Source organism: Mustela lutreola, chromosome X (assembly GCF_030435805.1).
Source record: "Mustela lutreola isolate mMusLut2 chromosome X, mMusLut2.pri, whole genome shotgun sequence".
Taxonomy (NCBI): domain Eukaryota; kingdom Metazoa; phylum Chordata; class Mammalia; order Carnivora; family Mustelidae; genus Mustela; species Mustela lutreola.
The window spans coordinates 132,903,937-132,929,231 of NC_081308.1; the positions used below are offsets into that span (position 1 = coordinate 132,903,937).

Here is a 25,295-nt window from a genome sequence, read left to right on the forward strand (position 1 = left end):
TTGCAAAAAATTTTCCGTATTAGAAATTTATAAATCAAAATGGAACTTCAAAATAACCCTTTCGTAGCCAAATGTCAATTTAATTTTTACCTTGTTGACCTTTAAATGCATTTTGGTTCGTGCCTAAGCCCCTTATAGCGCAGCCTAACCACCCAAGCTGAGGACGTAGGGAGAGCCCGTGCTGAGGCCAGTCTGGCTGCCCAGCGGGCATCCTGTCAGCGTGGGGCTAGTCTGCTATTGGCTCACAAGTCTGGGCTGTGCATCGTTCAGATTTCATCACATCACCTTGCCCTGGGTAGAAATGGCGCAAGCTGACACGGCATAACCCCCTACTTACACTGAGTCAGAGCAATGATTTAGAAATCTCTGGATCCATGCCTGGGTGTATGTGCACATGTCTCCGTGTGGCATACGGAAATTTTGTCGAAAGTAAGAACCTGTGACCATGTCCAGTTAACCAATAGGCATTTGATAGGACCTAGTACAGTGCTTTACACTCCTTCCATTCCTCTAGCCAAGTATAATTAGCATTCACCTCTGCGTGTGGCAAACCAAGTTGGATGAACAGAAAACAGACCTCGAACTCTTAAACAGAAAATCTATTTTGAAATGCAAACTATTGTTGCTTTTTTGGGTACATTAAAACCGTTGTAACATAATGTGCTATGACATGAATTTGGATATACCAGGTGTTAAATCATGCTCCCAACAAGTCAGCTGCATATATACATAACCAATAAGATACTGACTAGCATTTTATCCACTTGGGAGTATTAGTCTTGTTCCCTGTACCTCTAAATAAACATTTACTAAGACTTTATTCTATGCATTTTGGTTTCTTTGTGTTCTGTTTTTAGGTCTCTCTAGCTGTGAAACAATCTAGATAGTGATCTGAGTGACTTGGATTTAGGTTTTTACTCAGGGTAGAGGAGTTGGGTAGTGAGGAGTGAAAAAACTTGAAGGAAGGTGACTAATTCTTCATGAAAGACTTTTTGAGACAGAGAAATACAACCAACAAACCCAGTATAAAAAATGTAGAGCATCAAAACAAGAAGGGGCCTTAAAAGCCCCTTTTTCGTGCCTCTCATTTTGCAGATAAACTGAGGCTTGGGATAGAAGTTGTTTGCCCACAGGCACACAACAAAGCAGTTAAGACTGGAACTTAAATTTCACATATCTTGTAAAAGGGTATGGGCTTTAAAGAAAATCCCTACTTCTTAAGTGAACAACTAGCATTTTCTTCAGGATTAGAAGTATGTGAATTCATTCGATATTACAATTTTCCCTGTATTGCTCATCACTAAAACACCTACATCTTTAAAAATGCAAGGTCTTTAAACTGCTACACTCTCTAGTTTGAGTCTTAATGAAACTATTAAAGTAATGAATAGAGCTAGGGTAGCAAAGTGACAAGTTAAGAGTTAAATGTGGTGAGAACCTGGCAGCTCCAGCAAGATGTATGTGGTAGGAGGGAGGCCCAGTCAGTGGCTGAGAGGTTAGTAATGTAAACTATATACAACTTGGTATTTGTAAGGGGGAAGTGCTTTGATAGAGATGCAAATGCTTTTGCACAGAGAGGGATTTTTGGAGAGCAGACTTTGGAACAGTAGAACTAAGAAAACATATAAAGCCATAGCAGAAATTCCCCCTATGTTTGCTTTCAGTTATTCTGAGAAGGAGTGTATGTAACAGCAGAGCACAGAAAAAAGTAACACACCCCAGAGCTGTTACACAGTAAGGTACAAAACAGCATTGAACCCACGGGAGTGGGATAAAACAGGAGCCAAGCTCTCCTTCTCTGCCCTCTTCTTTGAAATTCAGGTTGAGTCATATTGTATCAGAAAGGATTTACCAGAAAAATCAGAACTGTCTAAGGCTGTTAGCATAGTAGGACTTTGGATTAGGGAAGTTTTCAACTTTGGTTTCAACATGGCAGATTTTGGGTTCCAAGGAATAAATACATTTTCCTTCCATTAACAAACAGAATTTCTTGAATAGGTTTAGCTCTCTAGTCCCTAAGTTGGCATAAGAAAAGAAATTTCCGTTTAGATTGAACAGAAAATTTCAGGGCTACAGGAAAACTGTTGAGAAAGCTCTGAGCACCTGGCCAGAGGGACTGAGATGGGAGTGGGTTTACAATGCATCATTCATTACTGCAGAGGCACTACGTGACAGAAATCACTAGATCCCACCAATGTGCAGCCAAGACTTGTAATCACCTTGGCTCCTATTTAATAATATGTGATCTGCATATTATCTCTCTCATTTAATAGAATATGGAACTGACCAACAGCACAGTTTCTTAACTGGTTTTGCTCACAATGAATTGCCCTTTAGCGGGAGGATTTCTGAATCATAAACATGCATGCAGTCATAGTTTTTCATCTAATCTATGTGCTGTAACAGTCTCTCTTGCCTATTTGCTTCTCAGTCCCCCCCCCCCTCACCTTCCCCTATGGTATCTATTTGGGTTCCTCCTGTTAGCCGGATAAAATCAGCAAACATTTTATTGTCATTCAGTCCTGTTTTATTCTTCTAATTTTGCCCAGGTCCTCCTTCCGCCTATATTGCAGATTTTCCACAGTCCATTCTGATAAAAGATTTGGTAGGGCAGGAGTTCATTCTGTTAAGCCTCTTGTAAACAAGGCGATAATACCTCATCATCCCAGACCAATGCCCAAAGTTTCTTTTACTTATCCAACCAGCATTGCAACTTTTCAGTCTTACAGCAATCTAATCAATATCCAGATACACCTTCTCAACTTAAGCACCATATACCCTTCTGCTGCCAAGACAGGATCCCCTTTGAACATGGTTCTGAGTCATTTCTATTATGACCTAGATTCCTCCAAGCTTAGCTTTTCAACCTTCTGGGCATGTCCCTGAGATACCTAGTGATATCTTTGGAATCCCAGAGGATTATCTTTTCTAACTTTGAGACCTTGTACGCCTTCCTTTGAGTTATTGATTCTTAGAATTTCCAATATGTTTTGAGTCTAATTTCCTTTGGGAAATCAGTGAGTCTAAAATGCTTCCAGTGTGTTTGTTACTGTTCTTATAAAGGACACAAAGGACCCCAAGCATTCTTTATCTGATCAATGGGGAATAAATCTACTATTATAAATTTGCCAAAAGACTCTTCCTGATGCAAAGTTTTCACATGCCATAATCTGCAAGTGAGCTGAACAATGTGTCTTTGTGTGTGTTTTTTTTTAAGATTTTACTTATTTGTCAGAGAGAGAGAGATTGAACATAAGCAGGGGGAGTGGCAGGCAGAGGAGAAGCAGGCTCCCTGCTGAGCAAGGAGTCCCCGTGGGGGGCTCTTGCGGGGCTCTTTGGGATCCTGACCTGAGCCACAGGCAGACCCTTAACTAACTGAGCCACCCAGATGTCCTGTGTCTTTGTTTATTTAGGTCTTCCAATGAAAGCTACTTTTTCCTTTCCAATGCTGAGATTATGAATCTCAACTAAGTTCAGTAAAGGTAGATATAGAAGGTTTCAGGGGGCTGTGAGTCCAAGTAAATAAAAGAGACATGGGGTGCCTGAGTGGCTTAGATTTTAAGTGGCTGCCTTCAGCTCAGATCATGATCCCAGAGTTCTGGGATTGAGCCCCACATATCAGGCTTCCTGCTCAGTGGGACGCCTGCTTTTCCCTCTTTCCCTCCCCCTGCTTGTGTTCCTTCTCTTGCTGTCTCTCTCTCTCTCTCTGTGAAATAAATAAATAAAATATTTTTTTTAAAAAGAGACATAAATTTTGCTTTTGAATGCTGAAATGAAAAAGGGCATGTTCCTTAATTTACCCTCAAGGATTGAAGATATAGAAGGTGTAGATGAAGAGAAATTCTTGTCAAATTGTGTAGTTATAGAAATAAAGACCATAAGGGGCAGGGTCCTTCAAAATCACCTAGTTTACCCCTATAATTATATAGATAGTGAAATTGAGGCCCAAACAAAGCAAGTGATTTGACAAAACTTTCATAGATATTTGAGTCCTAGAATGTCCAAGGAGTTTATTTGCATTCCCCTGTGCTGCATTAAATAACACCAAAACAACTAGCTAAAAAGTAAAATTATAGTCAGACTGGTTCTTTTCTGTGATGTGCCAGAAAAGTTATTTTTAACCAAATTAAATCTTCTTTTCAAAAAACGAACAGATGTAAATTCAACTAAACAGGTTTACACGGGGATATAGCCTCAAAAGGCAATGAGGCCGGTCATATTATTAGCCACTGAGTCCTTTGTGAGCGGCACCCTTCTCTTTCCTGTTATTGAGCTTTGGGCACATTTCGGTGTCATGTTTGCTTGCTTATGGAAACCTAATCAAGCACTATCCTCTTTCACTTGTTCATTTCTATTACTCATTCAAGCTTTGCATTCCATACAGTAGTGTGAGTAATCGATCTATTTTGAGGAGGCCTGAAATATGATGGATTTCAAATATATGCTTTATTCATGCTAGTGTTTCCTAGGTCCTAATGCCTCCAGGATGACTCTTGGAATTGTGCTTAGGATTTCTTGTGTATACCTTTTTGGCCGGTCAGTCTTCCAGGTGTGGTACAGTGATCTACTGTTTGTACCATATTTTCCTCATAGTCACTATTATCAGTTTTAAGCTCCATCAAATCCTTCAGGGACCGCCCAACTTTTCCTGATTGTGGGTCCGTGGAGACACAAGTAGGTGCTTTCTAGATATTCAACTTGGTTTAAATAGGTACTGTTAGGGGCGCCTGACTGGCTTAGTGGGTTAAAGCCTCTGACTTCAGCTCAGGTCATGATCCCAGGGTCCTGGGATCAAAGCCCCGCATCTGGCTCTCTGCTCGGCAGGGAGCCTGCTTCCCCCTCTCTCTCTGCCTTCCTCTGTGCCTGCTTGTGATCTCTGTCAAATAAATAAAATCTTTAAAATAAATAAATAAATAAATAAATAGGTACTGTTACAGGTGACATTTCAAATAATTCAGGGATCATCTTACATTGTTCTCCCATCCCTAGTGTTTGATTCTGGAGCTGCACTACCACTTAGAAAGAGTTATCTCCTCAAGGAGTTAAAGCAGACTGAAGGTGAGGAGAACTGCAGGGTGATTAGTCTTGGCTTCCATACACCGTGGGGTGGTTTTTTCCTGTTATTCTACAAATAGCCTGATTTTTGCTCTCGGTTTCTCTGCCATATCACTGCCGTTACTGCATCCTGCCTGCTTGTAGTCACTGAATCAAGCAATTTCTTTCTCATCTGTTTATTATGCTTATCAGAAATTTTACTGAAAGGAGAATATGTATACCTAAATCCCATCAATCAAAAAAAAATATATATATATACATGTGTATAAATGTCTCATACATATACACATGCAACTTCTCATGGAAGACTTTTGAGGCTTTTTCTTTTTGTTTTACATTAGCATTACTACAGGATGTAGCCTTTGCATTTGAAATTAGCTTCCAGTTTTATTAGAATTCTGAGGCTCAGGACCTAGATTTCTCCCTTAGCACGCATCTAGCTGCTCCTGTGACCCTGGTCGTGTGACGAAATACAAAAGGAATCAATGATGTGAGCTTTGCTCCCAGAGAGCTTTATAGTCCAGATGCTTTGAGCAGATTTGCTTGTACATAAGTCGGTGAGGTCAACTGCAGAACAGAGGTGTAACCCTAACCCTAACCCTAATCCTAAAGTGATTGAAGGTCGTGGTCGAGTTAGGGCCTGAGCTTTGGTAGTTCCCTGCAAAGTGGTCCTCCTATGTCTTCTCATGTATTGTGTCCGTCTCCTCTCTCCTAGGATTTTCTGATGTGCCCTAAGGTCCATGTAACTAGAAGGGCTATTTATCACCACAAGTGCCACCCTGACCCCAAACCACTCAGAAGTCAAGAATCAAAGGAAAATGGATGCCGCCGTGACGGACGACTTCCAACAGATCCTCCCGATTGAGCAGCTGCGCTCTACTCATGCTAGCAATGATTACGTGGAGCGGCCCCCGGCCCCCCGTAAGCAGGCCCTCTCCAGCCCCTCCCTTGCAGTGCACACTCACAAGTCCGACTGGTCCCTGGCCACCATGCCTCCTGCTCTTCCCCGCAGTCTCAGCCAGTGCCACCAACTGCAGCCCTTGCCTCAGCATCTGAGCCAATCCAGCATCGCCAGCTCCATGTCCCAGAGCACCACTGCCTCTGACCAAAGGCTCTTGGCCAGCATCACGCCCTCACCTTCAGGCCAGTCCATCATCCGAACCCAGCCCGGAGCAGGGGCCCACCCAAAGGTCGACGGTGCTCTGAAGGGAGAAGCTGAGCACTCCGCAGGGCACTCCGGGGAGCACCTCTTCATTTGCGAGGAGTGTGGGCGCTGCAAATGTGTCCTCTGCACAGCGGCTCGTCCTCTCCCCTCCTGCTGGCTGTGCAACCAACGTTGCCTTTGCTCTGCTGAGAGCCTCCTCGACTACGGCACATGTCTCTGCTGCGTTAAGGGCCTCTTCTACCACTGCTCCACCGACGACGAAGACAACTGCGCCGACGAGCCCTGCTCCTGCGGGCCCAGCTCGTGCTTCGTCCGCTGGGCAGCCATGAGCCTCATCTCCCTCTTCCTCCCTTGCCTGTGCTGCTACCTGCCTACCCGTGGATGCCTCCGTCTGTGCCAGCAGGGCTACGACAGCCTCCGGCGACCAGGCTGCCGCTGTAAGAGGCACACCAACACTGTGTGCAGAAAAATCTCTTCTGGTAGTGCACCATTCCCCAAGGCCCAGGAGAAGTCCGTATGACCTTCCCACAACACGGAGCCAGAGCTTTCTCCTTCTTGCGCCCGTTAGGAAAGTGCAGGCCTCATCTCTGGAGAGGGGGAGAAGGAGTAAAGCAGCCAAAGTTAGGGCCTCACCAGTTTTGCTCCTGCAGTGTCAGGGAATGGCCGAGTACATCCTGGCGCAGGATGCCTTGTTCTTTCTCACAGTATCTATCCCACTTTTCTTCAAACTTCTTACACCTGGCCATTTTAGCCATGTGGCTGTCCTGGCAAATTCAGGTGATACATAGGCAAGAGATTCGGACACGGAGGACTGACAGAGCCAGCAACGTGGAGGGTTAGGGGCTCCCCAACATAATGCCTCTTGATGCAGGCTCTGAGCATCCCTCCACTGTCCACAGTGCCTTTGGAAACTCTCTTCTAAGACGGTTTTCAGGGGTGCATGTGGAACAGTGTTCGATATTCCAGGGAATCCGACCCCTTCCCCCTGTTTACTGCCCTTCTCTTCTCTTGTTCTTCGTTCCTTCCCCCTTCATTCCAGCTTGATTCTTACTTTTCATTCCATTTCTTTCTCCCTCCCTTCCTCTACTGCTTTCCTCTCTCTCTTTCAGACTGACCCGTTCTCTACTTGTATCTCCATCTTGTTTGATCTATCTTTGTCTCTCTCTACCTGTCCTTTCTCAACTACGTCCAAAAGTGCTGTTTTTCCATAGGTGTTTCCTTTGACGCCAAACTTTGCTATGCTATACTATTTACTAAATTTTATTAAGGGAAATGGATTACTGTAATGAACTGATCACTAGCAATAGTCTATATCCTGACATGTGTGTGTGTGCTCATAACCACACTCACCTGTTTGTGAACACACGAGGCAAAAATTAATCTTACATTTCCAGGTTTAACGAGCTGGAGTTTTACTCCCTTTCCCAATAATCGACTTATAGTACTGACAGATTCAACTAGCATGCAGAGTAGGATAGTAAATCAGGATGCTCATAACTTTGTATGTCTGACCCAAGTGCCAAAGGCAGACGTGCTTTATAGCTAAATGAACAAAGCAAGGGATATTACAGAGGTCTGTTCTCTCTTAGAAGCTAACTGCCCTGAGACTGCATGGCTCAGGCCTTAATTATGGACATAAAAAGTCATAAAACTTTAGAGCTGGAAGGAATCTTAACTGTTAATCTAGTTCAATGCCCTTATTTTGCAGATGGGAAAACTGAGGCCTGGAGATAGGAAGGCCACACACTGAGATCATAGCAGGGTTGAGACTGGAAAAAAAGTCTTCTGACTTCTAGTTCAATATTCTGTACTCTACATCACATTAGGACATGGGACTTTTCTCTTAGGATTCTATTAACAGTGACAGAAAGCCATTGTCATTCAATTTTTCTGGAACCACGCCAAGTTAGTGTGGTGGTCTTTATGCAGTGCATAGTGGGTAGCTAATTAACTATCAGGTGTTGAGGCTGCCCGCAGTGGACATCTCCTTTGACTTTGTCACCTGTAGAAGCTCCAGTGTGCAAAACAAAACAAAAACAAAACAAGGAATCCCTAACCAAGCTCTATCTTCGCCTACTTTTTGCTGCACATGTCGTGCTCGCTCCTGGCTTTGTCTGCGATGGCAATTGCCTGAGAACCTAAATTTCAGCAGCTGGAAAACTGAGATGAATGACATATAAAGCAGAGAACTGACTTCTCTTTTAAAAATATACCAAGAGCCTGTGTTGTGAATCCACTTCAATGGGAAAAGGCTGCACTGGGGATGGCAGGCTCCTAAAGACTCAAGAATTAGATCCAGTTTCCCTCTGTAAGTGAGTCCAAAATTCACTGAGGAATTCAGAGATTGAGGGCACTTGCTTGAAATCAAGGTGCTCCAACTTAGTTTAAGACTTCCAGACTCCAACTTTATAGATCATATCTTTTAAAGTGTGCATGGATGTGTACTGCAGAGCGGCGAGGTGGGAGAAATGTATAGTCATACACAGGGGGAAGAGGGAACATCCACATCCCTTTGTTGGATATATGCTATAGAAATATGTGCCACTCACTTTGTGTTGGTTCTGAATCTTCCTGAAGTGTACTGACACAGCCCCATGCTTTCACTTTCGCCTCCTCTTCTAGAATTGCTTTGCTCTATTTTTGTATATATAAATATGTTATGATGATTATTAATAATGTTAATGATATTGCTGCAAATGGTGCCATATATAAGGTTTGGCTTCTTGGAACATTATAAACCCAAACCAATACCTGTAACCTCTTAAGTTGCTTTCAGATCCTTCCATTTTAAGTAACTTTTTAAAATCTTAACGAGTCTGCCTGATTGAACTTTGACTTATCTACTCCTAAAAGCTGTGCCCAGCTCTCTGGCTGGATCCAGCTGGATAGTGATGAGTAGCAACACACCCTTCTCCCCGCTTATGCCTGAAATTTGCTTAGAGCTGAGATATATAAGGGTTCTATGACACTAGTGCATTGTTCCTGGAGCTAAATTTATTCTATGGATGTTTGCTTATTAGTTTCAGGGCCCAAAACAACACAAGTCCCTCCTCCTTCATAGCTCCTTGATATCCCAATCCTGCAGTCCTTACTCAGGCAAATTGTGCACTGCCAGAGGGGCCCTGGGCTCTGCCATACACCCAGAAGAGCTCTTCTCAGTGTATTTCTAAATGGCCTTACACTTGGTAGAAGAAACTGAAGGGTTACTCAATGCAATTGCAATGTGCAATCTGCTGCTGAGTCAGGGCTTTGCCTTGTGTCCAAGTTGGCCTGATACGGGCTGCATCTGGTTTACGTATAGATGGGTCCTTTTGGGGTATGTGTACAGACGTGTGAGTGTGCATATGTACCCTTCTGTGAAATTTTATGTATATATATATATATACACATATATGTTTGTGTATATATATATATGTGTGTGTGTGTGTGTGTGTGTGTGTAAATATATATATTCACACATCTCTATATATTTTAATGTATTGCACATGTATATTTAAAATATATATAAAAGAAGTCTAAATCCTGCAGAAAGCGTCTGTTTTCATTATTTTTCTACCTTGTGTCATGTACTGTATAAGCAGGAATATTTAGAGGATGTTTCCTGCTTAGCATTTTTTTGCAGTTAAGTCATCTATTACCCCCTAATTCTACTACTTTCCACATATTTGTTCCTTGATATATTTATTTCACATGGCTTAGTCAAGAGTTTTCCTTTGATTCCAGCCCATCTTCCCTCATCACGATGGGTATAATAAATATAGTGAACATTTCTATAGTGCTTACTATGTGCTAAGCATTATTATAAATGCATTGCCTATATGAGCTCATTTCATTCTCTCACAGGTATAATTACAGCTGCCACGGTACATATGAGAAAACTGAAGCACAGGGAGGTTAATTGACTTGCCAGCAGTAACAAAGCTTGTCAGTGAAGGAGCTAATATTTGAACCTAGACTGTCTGAGTCCAAAGTCCGGGCTCCAATGTTAGCTATAGAAGTCTGGAACATAATGTATACCCTTCTGGTATAAAACAAGCCTCAAACAGTGAATAGTCCTTTACCCAACACCAGTTCCTCTGCAGCCTAAGAGTTGAGACAAATGGGCTCCTATGTTAGCAGTGAAGCAATAGTTAACAGATATCGTATATTAACTGTCTTATCTCCCAAGATGGCGGCATTAGAAACTTCACTACTACCTTCGAAAACATGTTTGCAGCCAGTTACCACTTCTCAGACAGTTTACAGTGCTGAGCTACTAGAGAAATACTTTCACTTGTGCAGGAGAAGGTAAGAGTTTTTAAGAGTGTGAGCTTTTCTTTATAGGGTCAGGAAAACTATTTGATTTGTTTCTGCAGAAAGTAGAACTAAAACTATTTTTAGAATTTGAGATTAATTGGAACTGTTAACATTTAAATTCATTGATTATACTGATTCAAATGTAAGCAATCCACTGATGACCATTGTTCAGTATAATTTCAGCCACTAATTATGATGATATCACGTAGACACATTTTAAGTGCTACACTATACAATAGTTCCCTGTGCCCTATAGACCATTCTTACATGAAGTCAATGCATCTAGTTAATAAAAACATCCCATTGGTATGGTTTCATATCTATGGATAATGTCATAAAAGCATTGAATGCATTCCACTGATTTAATTTTTATTTTTTTTCATGTAAGAAAGGATAAGCATAGGAAAATTCTGAAGAAGTCTTCCGGGTACATAATGGGATCATGCTATCACCACAAACAATACAGCAAAACTCTACTTTACCTGAGTTACTAGCACCATTTGACAGAGTTGCTCATTTTTTCACCTGGCTTCCAGGATACCACATTCTTCTGGTTTTCCTCCTACTTCACTCTCTGCTCCTCCTCTGCATTCTCTGCTGGACTCCCTCACTTTCTTCACCTCTTCATATTCAAGTAACCCAGTGATTGGTCTTTGAAATATGCTCTTTGGGTACCATTTACATGATGACTTTCAAAATTCTATCTCCAGCCTGGACTACTTTCTTGAACTTCCCACTCATATCCAACTGCCTATTTCACATCTCTACTCTAATATCTAGTAGGAATTTCGAACATAACATGTTCAAATGAAGCTCTTAATCTTTCTCTCCTCAAACCTGACTTTTGCAGCATTTCTTATCTTTTTAAATGCCAATTCCAAACTTACAGTTGCTCAGATAAAAAAAACTTTGTATTTATCCAGTAGGCATTTTATTAGTTATAAATGTAGCTGAAATTCTCAACCTCTAAATCCTCAATTAGCCTTTTACTCTGATGATTTAGCATGTGGTCATTAGTACCCTTTTGAACCTCTGGCCTAAGGTTTGATAAGACTAAAATCCTTTGTACCTTTATCCTAATCTAGGCCCACATACTTGTCTTGACCCTCAAATTGATCAACACTCTACTAGTGTTGCTGCTTTCAAAGGCCAGAATGACAAGACACATGGCCCTCAAGGACATGCATCTTGGGAATGACACCGCTCATTGTTTAGAGATCTTGATATCATCACAATCAAAGTTATGTATGTTGCTCCCAAATGTATTTACTGGCCAGTCTACTAGAAAAGTAGTAATCTTGACCCACATGTTGTCATTCTCCAACTATTCAGGCAACTCTTTTGATTATACCATATAATTGTCCTGTCTCTGATGGTAAAAGCCAAAGATGATAAGGATCTGGAAGCCCCCAAGGCCTTTAGGAACTAACAAACGCTGCTGATGCAGGTTACTAAGGAAAGAAAACAGAGACAGTCACTTGGGCAAACACCCTAGGTTTATTAATATAGGGTTTTAACCTCAAGTCACCTGTATGTTTTCCTACTGTGACAAGATGAGGTGAACTATACAAGCATTCTGAAGGTTTATTTTGAACATATGTTCTAATGCTTAAACTAAAGGGACACTGAATGACTCAATTGGCCATCTTATCTTAGGTCCACACTTTAGTCTTACCTTCAAATTCTTACCACTCTGATGACAAAAACAAAACTAAATAAGCAAACAAAAAATTAAAAAGGAAATACAAGGAAAAGAATACTAATTTTTATAATAATATCAGAGATTAGTTGGTAACAATTTTACTCTAAGAAAGAGACATTTCCCAATGGGAGTGAAGGCCTTCCAAGTAGAAGTCTCCAGCTATATTAATACATGAGCTATATTAAAGTAAAGAAAGAAACTGTAGTGAGGAGTAATACTAAACATGGGTTGAGAAAATTTTTTTAAAGATTAAGAAAACGAGCCATATGAAAGAAAAAAAGCTCTAAAATCAGTTTGTTTCTCTCACCTAAAACTCCATTTCACCAGTCTCTTGAACTCCTTTTGGTCCTTGACTTTTATTTATCATTACTCTTTTTTCTTTTTCAAGCTCCCATAGCACATCTGCTGGAATGATTCTCTGTGTCTGTGCATGTGTGCATGTGTGTGTGTGTGTGAGAGAGAGAGACAGAGAGACAGAGAGAGAGAGAGAGAGGGAGTGAGAGAGAGAGATGTGGCTGGAGCTTGAGCTCTCCCCTATAGGTTCTAAGTTAAGAGTATGCCCATTAACACTCTCAGCCTTTCAAACTCCCTTCTAGGACTTGTACCAGAGTACCTGGATCTTACACTAAATGAGGAGATTTCTTTCCTTCAGAAATACTAGACTGGATTTGTGGGTTTCCCTGGACTGGCTTCTTCTAAGTCAATATGGTATTGTGGAAATCATAGTACCCTGAGACCAATTAAATAAAAATCTGTGGAGGTAGGGCTGAAGAAAGGATTTTTTTAAAGCTCCTGGGTGATTATAATATGCAAATAGTGTTGAGAAATCCTAATCACTTCATTCTACAAAGGCAGATACTGAAACTCAGAGAGGGGAAGTGACTTAATTATGACCACACAGTGAGTTAGAAAGAAAGTTAGGAGTTATGAAAACCCAAGTCTGCTGACTCTTAGGCCAGAGGCCTTATCTTCATACTACACTACTTCTTTTTCTGTCTTGTGCTTTCTGGACCTTTGCTTTCCTCATTTGGAAAATGAAGATAATAAATCTTAGAGATTTTGTGAGAGTCATTAAACAGACAAATTTCTAATATACAAGGTTCTGTGTAAGTATGGAAGAATGTTGTACTTGAGGGAATTAATATACAACACATATGTGAAGCTGAATCTATAAAACAAGTTGTTTCCTATTTTAATCAGTCAATTGTTTGGGTATTGGGTATTGTAACCCTAACCCTAATACCATTTATCAAGAAGGACCTCTTGTGTGGGTTGTGTGTACCTTTAAACTTAACCTGGTGTCAGTGACAAGAAACTCAGAGTCGATGAGAGTTCATTCTTTTCTTTCTCTTTCCCTTACTGCAATTGGAATTTTAAAAAAATATAAAAGTAGTGAGATATCTGGACTTCTTAGAGTCAGTCAACTACAACATGGCTTTAGGACTGAACTAGTCCAGGGTTTCTAGTCCTGAGGACAGTGAGGCGTTGGAGGGAAGGGATTTAAAAAAAAAAAAAAAAAACCTGTCTCTTCTGAAAGGCAGACAGATGCATGGAAAGACAAGAGGAGGGCTTCCAGTTAGGAGGAGCTACTGCTAAAGAAGCAAGACAGGAGAAGCAAGACGTTTCCTGATTTGGCTGATCTGAGGAAGTAGATTATTTGGAGTTCTAGTATCTGCAGATTGACAGAGAATTAACCACAAGGAACACATTTTCTGAATTCCAGGGCCCCAGCACAGAGTTCTAGACCCATTCCTGTCTTATCCACCCCAGGTATTAGGAATTTCCAGAAGAGGCCCCTTCTATTCCCTTAGGAGTCATACATCTGGCTACTTGTTTATTTGGTAAAAATGGAATTCTGTACCATTTATAAAATGGACCTCTTGTGTCTTCCTTATTTTGAAAGTATAATGCACATTCCTAATGCATCATTCATTTTTGCCAATGATTTTTAAGTATTTATTTGAAAATTATTTTTAATACAAAAATATATTTATTTAACAAAGCACTCCTTTATCCTTGTATTTCAGCCATACTAATAAATTAAAAAGAAGCCATGATTAAAGTAGTTATTTCTATATGTCACATTACAAACTAGCTTTAAAAATCTACTTAGTAGGGACGTCTCAGTGTCTCAGTTGGTTAAACGTCTGTCTTTTGCTCTGGTCATGAATTCAGGGTGCTGGGATCAAGTCCCACATCAGGATTCCTGCTAGGCAGGGAGCTTACTTCTCTATCTTCCTCTGTTCTCTCTTTCAAATACAATTTAAAAATCTTTTTAAAAGTCTACTTAGTATATATATATCATCATTTCATCTTGAAATACCTCCTTTTTAGGGGGAAGGCAGAGACACAAGGAATTTGAAGGAATCAAGATGCCTAACAGTATAGTGATGGGAGCTTATAATAAGACCTGCCTCAGGCAGGGGTTACCTTTCAGGTAATTAAGACATGGTGACTTATGCTTAGGAAAATGTGGGTTGTTAGAAGCCATGTTTCAGGGGTCTGTGATATCCTAGCAAATATAATGCAAAAAGCTCCTTGCTATTCTACACTGCCGATGAAATGCTTGTACTTTGCCTAACAACAATTAACACTAAAACCTAGAATGAGCTGCATAAAATAGCATGTAGACAGAATGAGAAATCAGACTATCTCTAGTTCTAAAGTATTGGTCAAATTTGGTTGTGCATTAATAGTAGGAGCATTGAAATCTCTTTCAAGAGAACTTGAAATAAACAGAATGGAGATTGGACCTGAGGAGAATGAATAAAGGGTAATTACTCCATATAGGACTAGAGCATAAGCTAAAGTACAGAAGCAACACTGAATTTAGAATCAGAAGAGAAATATAATATACAAAACAGTATGAGATGAAAGAAGCCAACTTTGATGAATTTCATCCAAAGAATTATAGGTCATTCCACTATGTGTTAGCCACCTTTGGTAGGTTACTTAGGCTTTCTGTGCCTTGTTTTGAACCTAGAAACCATGATTCTAAATATTTTGTGCTCTTAACTACTATAATCTACTTCTTTTCTGTATAAATAAAAATGGCTATATGAGTAAAGTCATAGGATGTTCCAATTTGCCTGGGACAGTCTCAGTTGATACCTGTTTCCCAGAATATTTAATGGTGTCCTCTTATATTCTGAGAATTTATCCAGACATAACTTGGATGTAATATGTAATAGTATGCTTAATTAGCTAACTCTGATAAAATCATTGTATGAAAAGAGTTCTCGGTAATTTCAGTGTTGGCCCATTGCTCCTATTATCCTTAAACACCATCCAAAATTGACCTCCCCTGCCCCCATTTTTAAAGCCTTTCTTACCCAGCTTGCATGCCTTGGTCCATCATGACACCTTTGACCTTTTTTCTCCCTAGCACACTTGCTTTAAAAAATCGAAACCTAAGTTCAATAAAACCACTTGTCCCACATTTTCATCTAAACAGAGGAATGTGTTTGGAGAAAAATACACAATCATAAACTTGAAGTGAGCCCTCAGTACCACCAGACATTTCTACTTTATTTCTCTCTTCAGTTTCTTCTCCAAATTTCAAAAAGTCTATCTCATACTTCTCTCATCACACATCCAATACCACTATCTCCTTCATACCTTCACTCTGTCTAAGACCTAGGCACATATCATTGAGAAAATAGAGACACTCTCTCCTGAAACTTCTCCAGCCAGCCTTTTTCAACCAGCCTTCCACTGAAATGGCTTTTATTGATGTCACGAATGATTCTACCTTCCTGAATCTAATTCTCAGTCTTCATCTTACTTAACTTGTCAGTAGCTTTTGTCCCAGCTGATCATGCCCTCTAGCCTAACTTACATTCCCCCAAAATCCTAGCGGAATCTGAGATAAAGACTTGCATGCAGTTAGTTTATTTGAGGAGCTGACTCAGGAAACAGGAAAGGCGACTGAGAAGAATGAATCAGGAAAGGAGGTAACATCAATTCAAAGATATGTTATTAATTTGTTTACTAATGTAGGCAACTGTGGATTATTCCCAATAAGGACTACCTTTGAAACTGTACAGATATGCTTTAGAATTTTCCATCAGACATAAAAGAGATGGGTGTTTATCCATCATATTTTATCTTCCATTGACCAAGGGTAATCTGAGAGTATTAACTCATCGGCACTTGCAGGTTTGTTCATGAACTAGAATCACTGAGCAGGCTCCTGCAGGTGTTCTACCTGGTGATAGCACAGAAGCCCCAAGGCAGGAAGAAATAGTTTAAGAAATAGCTGAATGAGGTAGCATCAAATTGCCCCTGCATACAGCTGCTACAGCAGTGTCCTGAAAAAGATGTGGTCCAGGAGCATGTGACGTGGGGCATTAAAGATTTTCAACACACCCTCCTTTCTGAAATATATTCTTTACTTGCCATCCTGCACATGGTACTCTTCTAGTACTCTTCCTGCCTCAGTGATCTCTCCTTTTCCAAAACCTTTTATGGTTCTTCTTCATCTCTCTAAACTATAAATATTAGAGTGCCCAAAATTTCAGTTCTTAATCTTCCTCTTTTCTCTATCTATACACACCTTCTTGATGATCTCATCAAGTATCCTGCATTTAAGCACCATTTTTATATACTCACAACTCCCAAATGTATATCTCTAGCCCTAACCTCTCCTCTGAATTCCAGACTACTTTCTTAAAATGTCCACTTAAAAGTTTAATAGTAATATAAAACAACATATTTCAGTGATAAATGATTTCTATACCCTTGAAAATTGCTCCTCTCTGTTTTCCCCATCTCAGGAAATTATGACGCCATTTTTCGAATGACTCAAGCCAACCATTTTTAGGTATCTTTGACTCCTACCTTTTTCTCTTATCAGTTGGCCAACAAATTCTGTTAGCTCTACACTCAAAATAAAATACTTCTCTCCATTATCACTGTGACTACCTGGTTTCATCCAATCTTATCTCCTTCATTGATAACTGTAGGAGCTCCTTGATTCTACTCTTGACCCCTCCCCTAGAGTCTAATCTCTACAGAGAAACCAGAGTGATTGTTCTAAAACTGAAGCCTGGATCTTGTCTTTCTCCTGCATAAAATCCTTCAATGATCTTGAATAGAATATACAAATAAAGAGTATTTATAGGGTCATATTTGCTCTTTACTTCAGCCAGACTGTAGTTACTGTGATTATGCTCAAGCCAACAGAGTCTGAGGTTTATTCTCTGGAGATGTTTCTGAATTGCAGTATACAAGGCACATACCCAATGATCTTCCCATTTTCTTACAATTAGATTCATAATTTCCATCATGGTTATAAAGCCCTTCATACATGCTACATGGTCCATCCCTCACTTAAATCAGGGGTCCACTCAAATCTCAATTCCTCAAGGCCTTCCCTGACCATCCTAAATCAGCATTACTCACCATTCTATCCTCATTTTGCTTCATTTTCCCCGCATAGGATATCTTTCTATCTACCTCATTATTATATTTTATTGTTGAATGAATATATAAACAGACATCATGGGAGTTAAGCTGGAGCAGCCTTTCTTTTTTTTTAAATTTTGTATGGCTATTTTTTATTTCTTAAAGTTTTTATTTGAATTCCAGTTAGTTAACATACAGTGTAATATTAGTTTCTGGCAGACAACTTAGCGATTGAACACTTCCATACGACACCCGGTACTCACCACAACAAGTGCCCTCCTTAGTCCCCATCACCTGTGTAACTAATCACCTGCCACCTCCCTTTGGTAACCATCAATGTGTTCTCTAAGGTTAAGAGTCTGTTTCTTGGTTGGCCTCTTTGTTCCTTTTATTTTCTTCCATTTGTTCATGGGCTTCATTTTTTAAATTCCACATGTGAGTGAAATCATATGGTATTTATCTTTCTCTGACTGACTTATTTCACTTAGAATAATACTCTCTAGCTCCATCCATGTCATTGCAAATGGCAAGATTTCATTCGTTTTTTGTGGCTGAGTAATATTCCATTGTACATACATACCAAATTTTTTTTCCCTCAAATTTAGGATTTGGGTTCATTTTAGGGCCAGAATAATGGTTTGGGTTATGGTTTTGGCCACTGTGAGGCTATATGCCTATTATACGGCAGTTCAGATACCGCTCTACAGAGATAAATTTAGGATTAGTTAGGGTTAGGATTAGGTTTTCATTTAGAATTATGTTTTCTAGCACCATCCATGCCATTGCACATGGCAAGATTTCATTCTTTTTTATGGCTGAGTAGTATTCCTTTGCATATGTGCCAAATCTTTTTTTTTTTTCCCCTCTCAGATTTAAGATTAGAGTTTGGTTTGGAGCTAAAATACAGATTAGGATTAGGTTTTGGGCCAGGGTGATGATATGTGCTTATTATCCTATAGTTGAGAGACTCTGCAGAGAGATAAGTTTAGGGTTAGAGTTATAGTATGGCTAGGTTTAGGGGTTAGGGGTTAGTGGTTATGGCTATGGTTTGGGTTTGGGTTAGGATTAGGTTTAGAGCTAGGTTTGGTGAGGATGAGGGTAGGTGCCTTGTATGCTGCAATTCAGAAACATCTCCAGAGAATAAAACCTCAGACTCTGTTGGCTTGAGCATAATCACAGTAACCATAGTCTGGCTGAAGTAAAGAGCAAATATGACCCTATAAATACTCTTTATTTGGATATTCTATTGGTTCTTCTTTTTCATTCTCTATCTTTGCATACTTTTTCAGAAATACTGCACATTCTTATTTTAAGTTTTTATTTTCATTTCAGTTGGTTAACATATAGTGAATATTAAATTCTGGTGTACAATGTAGTGATTCAACAATTCCATAAAACACTCACTGCTCATCACAGGTGCCCTCCTTAATATCCATCACCTATTTCACCCATCTCCCTACCCATCTCCCTTCTGTAAACCAACAGTGTGTTCTCTGTATAAGTCTGTTTCTTGGTTGGCGTCTCTCTTTTTTTCCCCATGATCATTTATTTTGTTTCTTAAACTTCACATATGAGTGAAATCATAGAGGCAATCTTTATCGATATCAAGAAATATTGACAAATGTGTCCGTGTGCTACACATTGCTTTGTGTATTATTCTACTGTGTTCTCTCCCAAAACTCTTCCCTTGCCCCTTGGAACCTCTATTTTATTTATCCACTTCTGGAACTAACACTCTGAAATTACACTGCTTCCCCTTCAACACTTTCTAGTGGTTGCTGTTTATTCTTCTCTATATGACTTCACTTCATTCACAATGCAGCCTATATTCCAGAGAGATGACAATTTGAGTTCTCCTCATAAAAAGTTGGTTGAAATTGTATGGATGTATGATCTTTCTCTGGCAGAAAGTATACACCAGAGGAATGCAGAACTCTAATAGCATTTTTCCTTTAAAATGATGGCTTTCATAATTAGAGAAAAGAAAGAGATTTCTACCGGTAGGAGTTCCAATGATTAACAAAGGCAGGTTTACCAGGCCTCTTTAAGATATTTCTATAAATGTATGTTTGGAAACAACTACAATATAAAAATAATAAATACCATTTGTTGAGAATCCTTTATGTTTCAAGTGTAAAATTTAATCTTCATAGCAACTTTATGATATAGATTTTTTTTAATCAATATTGACAACAGATATGGAAACTGAAACTTTGGAAAGTTAAGTGATTTGTATAAGGCAATACAGTTCACAAGATTTTTTAAAAATTTATTGAGGTACAATTGATAAAATAAAAATTGCATAATTGAATGTAGACAATGTAGTGTTTTGATATATGCACATATTGAGAGATTAGTACCACAGTCAAGCTAATTAACCTATCGATCACTTCACCTAGGTTTTATTTTTTATTTAAATTCAATTTAAATAACATGTAATCAGAGGTGATTTAGTGATTCATCAGTTGCATATAACATCTAGTGCTCGTTACATCAAGTGCCCTCCTCAATGTCCATTACTGAGTTTCCCCCTCCTCCAACCCATCTCTCCTCCAGTAACCCTTTGTTTGTTTCCTGGAGTTAAGAGTCTCTCCTTGTGTGTCTCCTTCTCTGTTTTCATCTTATTTTCCTCCCCTTCCCCCATGTTCATCTCTTTTGTTTCTTAAATTCCACATCTGAGTGAAACTATATATTTGTCTTTCTCTGACTTATTTTGCTTAGCATAATATCCTCTGGTTCTATCTACATCATTGCAAATGGCAAGATTTCATTCTTTTTCATGGCCAAGTAATACTACATTCTATAAATATACCACATATTCCGTTTTTTAAATTTATTTTTAAAATTTTTTTTATAAACATATAATATGATTTTATCCCCAGGGGTACAGGTCTGTGAATCGCCAGGTTTACACACTTCACAGCACTCACCCCAGCTCATACCCTCCCCAATGTCCATAACCCCACCCCCATCTCTGAACCCCCCTCCCCCCAGCAACCCTCTGTTTCATGAGATTACGAGTCACTTATGGATTGTCTCCCTCCCAATCCCATCTTGTTTCATTTATTCTTCTCCTACCCCCTTAACCCCCCATGTTGCATCTCCACTTCCTCATATTAGGGAGATCACATGATGTTTGTCTTTCTCTGATTGACTTACTTCACTAAGTATGATACCCTCTAGTTCCATCCACACTGTCGCAAATGGCAAGATTTCATTTCTTTTGATGGCTACATAGTATTCCATTGTGTATATATACCACATCTTCTTTATCCATTCATCTGTTGATGGACATCTAGGTTCTTTCCATAGTTTGGCTATTATAGACATTGCTGCTATAAATATTCGGGTGCACATGCCCCTTCGGATCACTACGTTTTTATCTTTAGGGTAAATACCTAGAAGTGCAATTGCTGGGTCATAGGGTAGCTCTATTTTCAACAGTTTGTGGAACCTCCATTCTGTTTTCCAGAGTGGTTGCACCAGCTTGCATTCCCACCAAAAGTGTAGGAGGGTTCCCCTTTCTCCACATCCTCGCCAGCATCTGTCATTTCCTGACTTGTTAATTTTAGCCATTCTGACTGGTGTGAGGTGACATCTCATTGTGGTTTTATTTGTATTTCCCTGATGCTGAGTGATGTGGAGCACTTTTTCATGTGTCTGTTGGCCATCTGGATGTCTTCTTTGCAGAAATGTCTGTTCATGTCCTCTGCCCATTTCTTGATTGGATTATTTGTTCTTTGGGTGTTGAGTTTGCTAAGTTCTTTATGGATTTTGGACACTAGCCCTTTATCTGATATGTCGTTTGCAAATATCTTCTCCCATTCTGTCAGTTGTCTTTTGGTTTTGTTAACTGTTTCCTTTGCTGTGCAAAAGCTTTTGATCTTGATGAAATCCCAATAGTTCATTTTTGCCCTTGCTTCCTTGCTTTTGGCGATGTTTCTAGGAAGATGTTGCTGTGGCTGAGGTCGAAGAGGTTGCTGCCTGTGTTCTCCTCAAGGATTTTGATGGATTCCTTTCGCACATTGAGGTCTTTCATCCATTTTGAGTCTATTTTCGTGTGTGGTGTGAGGAAATGGTCTAGTTTCATTTTTATGCATGTGGCTGTTCAATTTTCCCAACACAATTTGTTGAAGAGATTGTCTTTTTTCCATTGGACATTCTTTCTTGCTTTGTCAAAGATTAGTTGACCATAGAGTTGAGGATCTAATTCTGGGCTGTCTATTCTGTTCCAATGATCTATGTGTCTGTTTTTGTGTCAGTACCATGCTGTCTTCATGATGACAGCTTTGTAATAGAGCTTGAAGTCCGGAATTGTGATGCCACCAACGTTGGCTTTCTTTTTCAATATTCCTTTGGCTATTCGAGGGCTTTTCTGGTTCCATATAAATTTTAGGATTATTTGTTCCATTTCTTTGAAAAAAAATGGGTGGTATTTTGATAGGAATTGCATTAAATGTGTAGATTGCTTTAGGTAGCATAGACATTTTCACAATATTTATTCTTCCAGCCCAGGAGCATGGAACATTTTTCCATTTCTTTGTGTCTTCCTCAATTTCTTTCATGAGTACTTTATAGTTTTCTGAGTATAGATTCTGTGCCTTTTTGGTTAGGTTTATTCCTAGGTATCTTATAGTTTTGGGTGCAATTGGATTAACTCCTTAATTTCTCTTTCTTCTGTCTTGTTGGTGTAGAGAAATGCAACTGATTTCTGTGCATTGATTTTATATCCTGACACTTTACTGAATTCATGTATAAGTTCTAGCAGTTTTGGAGTGCAGTCTTTTGGGTTTTCCACATATAGTATCATATAATCTGTAAAGAGTGATAGTTTGACTTCTTCTTTGCTGATTTGGATGCCTTTAATTTCCTTTTGTTGTCTGATTGCTGAGGCTAGGACTTCTAGTACTATGTTAAATAGCAGTGGTGATAATGGACATCCTTACCATGTTCCTGACCTTAGCGGAAAAGCTTTCAGTTTTTCTCCATTGAGAATGATATTTGCGGTGGGTTTTTCATACATGGCTTTGATAATATTGAGGTATGTGTCCTCTATCCCTGCACTTTGAAGAGTTTTGATCAGGAAGGGATGCTGTACTTTGTCAAATGCCTTTTCAGCATCTATTGAGAGTATCACATGGTTCTTGTTCTTTCTTTTATTAATGTGTTGTATCACATTGATTGATTTGCGGATGTTGAACCAATCTTGCAGCTCTGGAATAAATCCCACTTGGTTGTGGTGAATAATACTTTTAATGTACTGTTGGATCCTATTGGCTAGTATTTTGGTGAGAATTTTCACATCTGTGTTCATCAAGGATATTGGTCTGTAGTTCTCTTTTTGGATGGGATCTTTGGTTTTGGGATCAAGGTGATGCTGACCTCATAAAATGAGTTTGGAAGTTTTCCTTCCATTTCTATTTTTTGGAACAGTTTCAGGAGAATAGGAATTAGTTCTTTTGTAAATGTTTGGTAGAATTCCCCTGGGAAGCCATCTGGCCCTGAGCTTTTGTTTGTTTGGAGATTTTTGATGACTGTTTCAATCTCCTTACTGGTTATGGGTCTGTTCAGGTTTTCTATTTCTTTCTGGTTCAATTTTGGTAGTATATATGTCTCTAGGAATGCATCCCTTTCTTCCAGATTGTTAAATTTGTTGGCATAGAGTTGCTCATAATTGTTTGTATTTCTTTGGTGTTAGTTGTGATCTCTCCTCTTTAATTCATGATTTTATTTACTTGGGTCCTTTCTCTTTTCTTTTTGATAAGTCTGGCCAGGGGCTTATCAATCTTATTAATTCTTTCAAAGAACCAGCTCCTAGTTTCATTGATTTGTTCTATTGTTTTTTTGGTTTCTATTTCATTGATTTCTGCTCTGATCTTTTTGATTTCTCTTCTCCTGCTGGGTTTAGGGTCTCTTTCTTGTTCTTTCTCCAACTCCTTTAGGTGTAGGATTAGGTTGTGTACTTGAGACCTTTCTTATTTCTTGAGAAAGGCTTATGCCGCTATATATTTTCCTATCAGGACTGCCTTTCTTGTGTCCCACAGATTTTGAACCGTTGTGTTTTCATTATCATTTGTTTCCATGAATTTTTTTAATTCTTCTTTAATTTCCTGGTTGACCCATTCATTCTTTAGAAGGATGCTGTTTAGTCTTCATGTATTTGGGTTCTTTTCAAATATCCTTTTGTGGTTGAGTTCTAGCTTCAGAGCATTGTGGTCTGAAAATATGCAGGGAGTGATCCCAATCTTTTGATACCGGTTGAGACCTGATTTAGGACCAAGGATGTGATCTATTCTGGAGAATGTTCCATGTGCACTAGAGAAGAATGTGTATTCTGTTGCTTTGGGATTAAATGTTCTGAATATATCTGTGATGTCCATCTGGTCCAGCGTGTCATTTAAGGCCTTTATTTCCTTGTTGATCTTTTGCTTGGATGATCTGTCCATTTCAGTGAGGGGAGTGTTAAAGTCCCCTATTCTTATTGTATTATTGTTGATGTGTTTCTTTGATTTTGTTATTAATTGGTTTATATAGTTGGCTGCTCCCACATTAGGGGCATAGATTTTTTAAAGTGCTAGATCTTCTTGTTGGACACATCCTTTGAGTATGATATATGTCCTTCCTCATCTCTTATTATAGTCTTTGGCTTAAAATCTAATTGACCTGATATAAGGATTGCCACCCCTGCTTTCTTCTGATGTCCATTAGCATGGTAAATTGTTTTCCATCCCCTCACTTTATTTTTTTTAATGTTTTTTAAATTTTTTATTTTTTATAAACATATATTTTTATCTCCAGGGGTACAGGTCTGTGAATCACCAGGTTTACACACTTCACAGCATTCACCAAAGCACAAACCCTCCCCAATGTCCATAATCCCACCCCCTTCTCCCAACCCCCCTCCCCCCAGCAACCCTCAGTTTGTTTTGTGAGATTAAGAGTCACTTATGGTTTGTCTCCCTCCCATTTCCATCTTGTTTCATTGATTCTTCTTCTACCCACTTAAGCCCCCATTTTGCATCACCACTTCTCATATCAGGGAGATCATATGATAGTTATCTTTCTCTGCTTGACTTATTTCACTAAGCATGATACGCTCTAGTTCCATCCACACTGTCGCAAATGGCAAGATTTCATTTCTTTTGATGGCTGCATAGTATTCCATTGTGTATATATACCACATCTTCTTGATCCATTCATCTGTTGATGGACATCTAGGTTCTTTCCATAGTTTGGCTATTATAGACATTGCTGCTATAAATATTCGGGTGCACGTGCCCCTTTGGATCCTTACGTTTGTATCTTTAGGGTAAATACCCAGTAGTGCAATTGCTGGGTCATAGGGCAGTTCTATTTTCAACATTTTGAGGAACCTCCATTCTGTTTTCCAGAGTGGTTGCACCAGCTTGCATTCCCACCAAAAGTGTAGGAGGGTTCCCCTTTCTCCGCATCCTCGCCAGCATCTGACATTTCCTGACTTGTTAATTTTATCCATTCTGACTGGTGTGAGGTGATATCTCATTGTGGTTTTGATTTATATTTCCCTGATGCCAAGTGATATGGAGCACTTTTTCATGTGTCTGTTGGCCATCTGGATGTCTTCTTTGCAGAAATGTCTGTTCATGTCCTCTGCCCATTTCTTGATTGGATTATTTGTTCTTTGGGTGTTGA

At 39.4% G+C, this 25,295-nt stretch overlaps 1 protein-coding gene and 1 pseudogene across 1 annotated transcript in view; both read left to right on the forward strand.

The window, feature by feature from the left end:
- The window catches only part of SPRY3 (sprouty RTK signaling antagonist 3), a 10,477-nt gene extending 737 nt beyond the window's left edge, over window positions 1–9,740 (forward strand). Inside the window, exon 2 of the mRNA XM_059158213.1 lies at window positions 5,771–9,740. Coding sequence (XP_059014196.1) covers window positions 5,874–6,740 — 867 coding nt within the window. The 5' untranslated portion in view covers window positions 5,771–5,873 and the 3' untranslated portion in view covers window positions 6,741–9,740. The remainder of the gene's footprint in view (window positions 1–5,770) is intronic.
- A 648-nt stretch (window positions 9,741–10,388) lies between these two features.
- Window positions 10,389–25,295, forward strand: part of LOC131821105 (dnaJ homolog subfamily B member 6-like) — a 30,254-nt pseudogene continuing 15,347 nt past the window's right edge.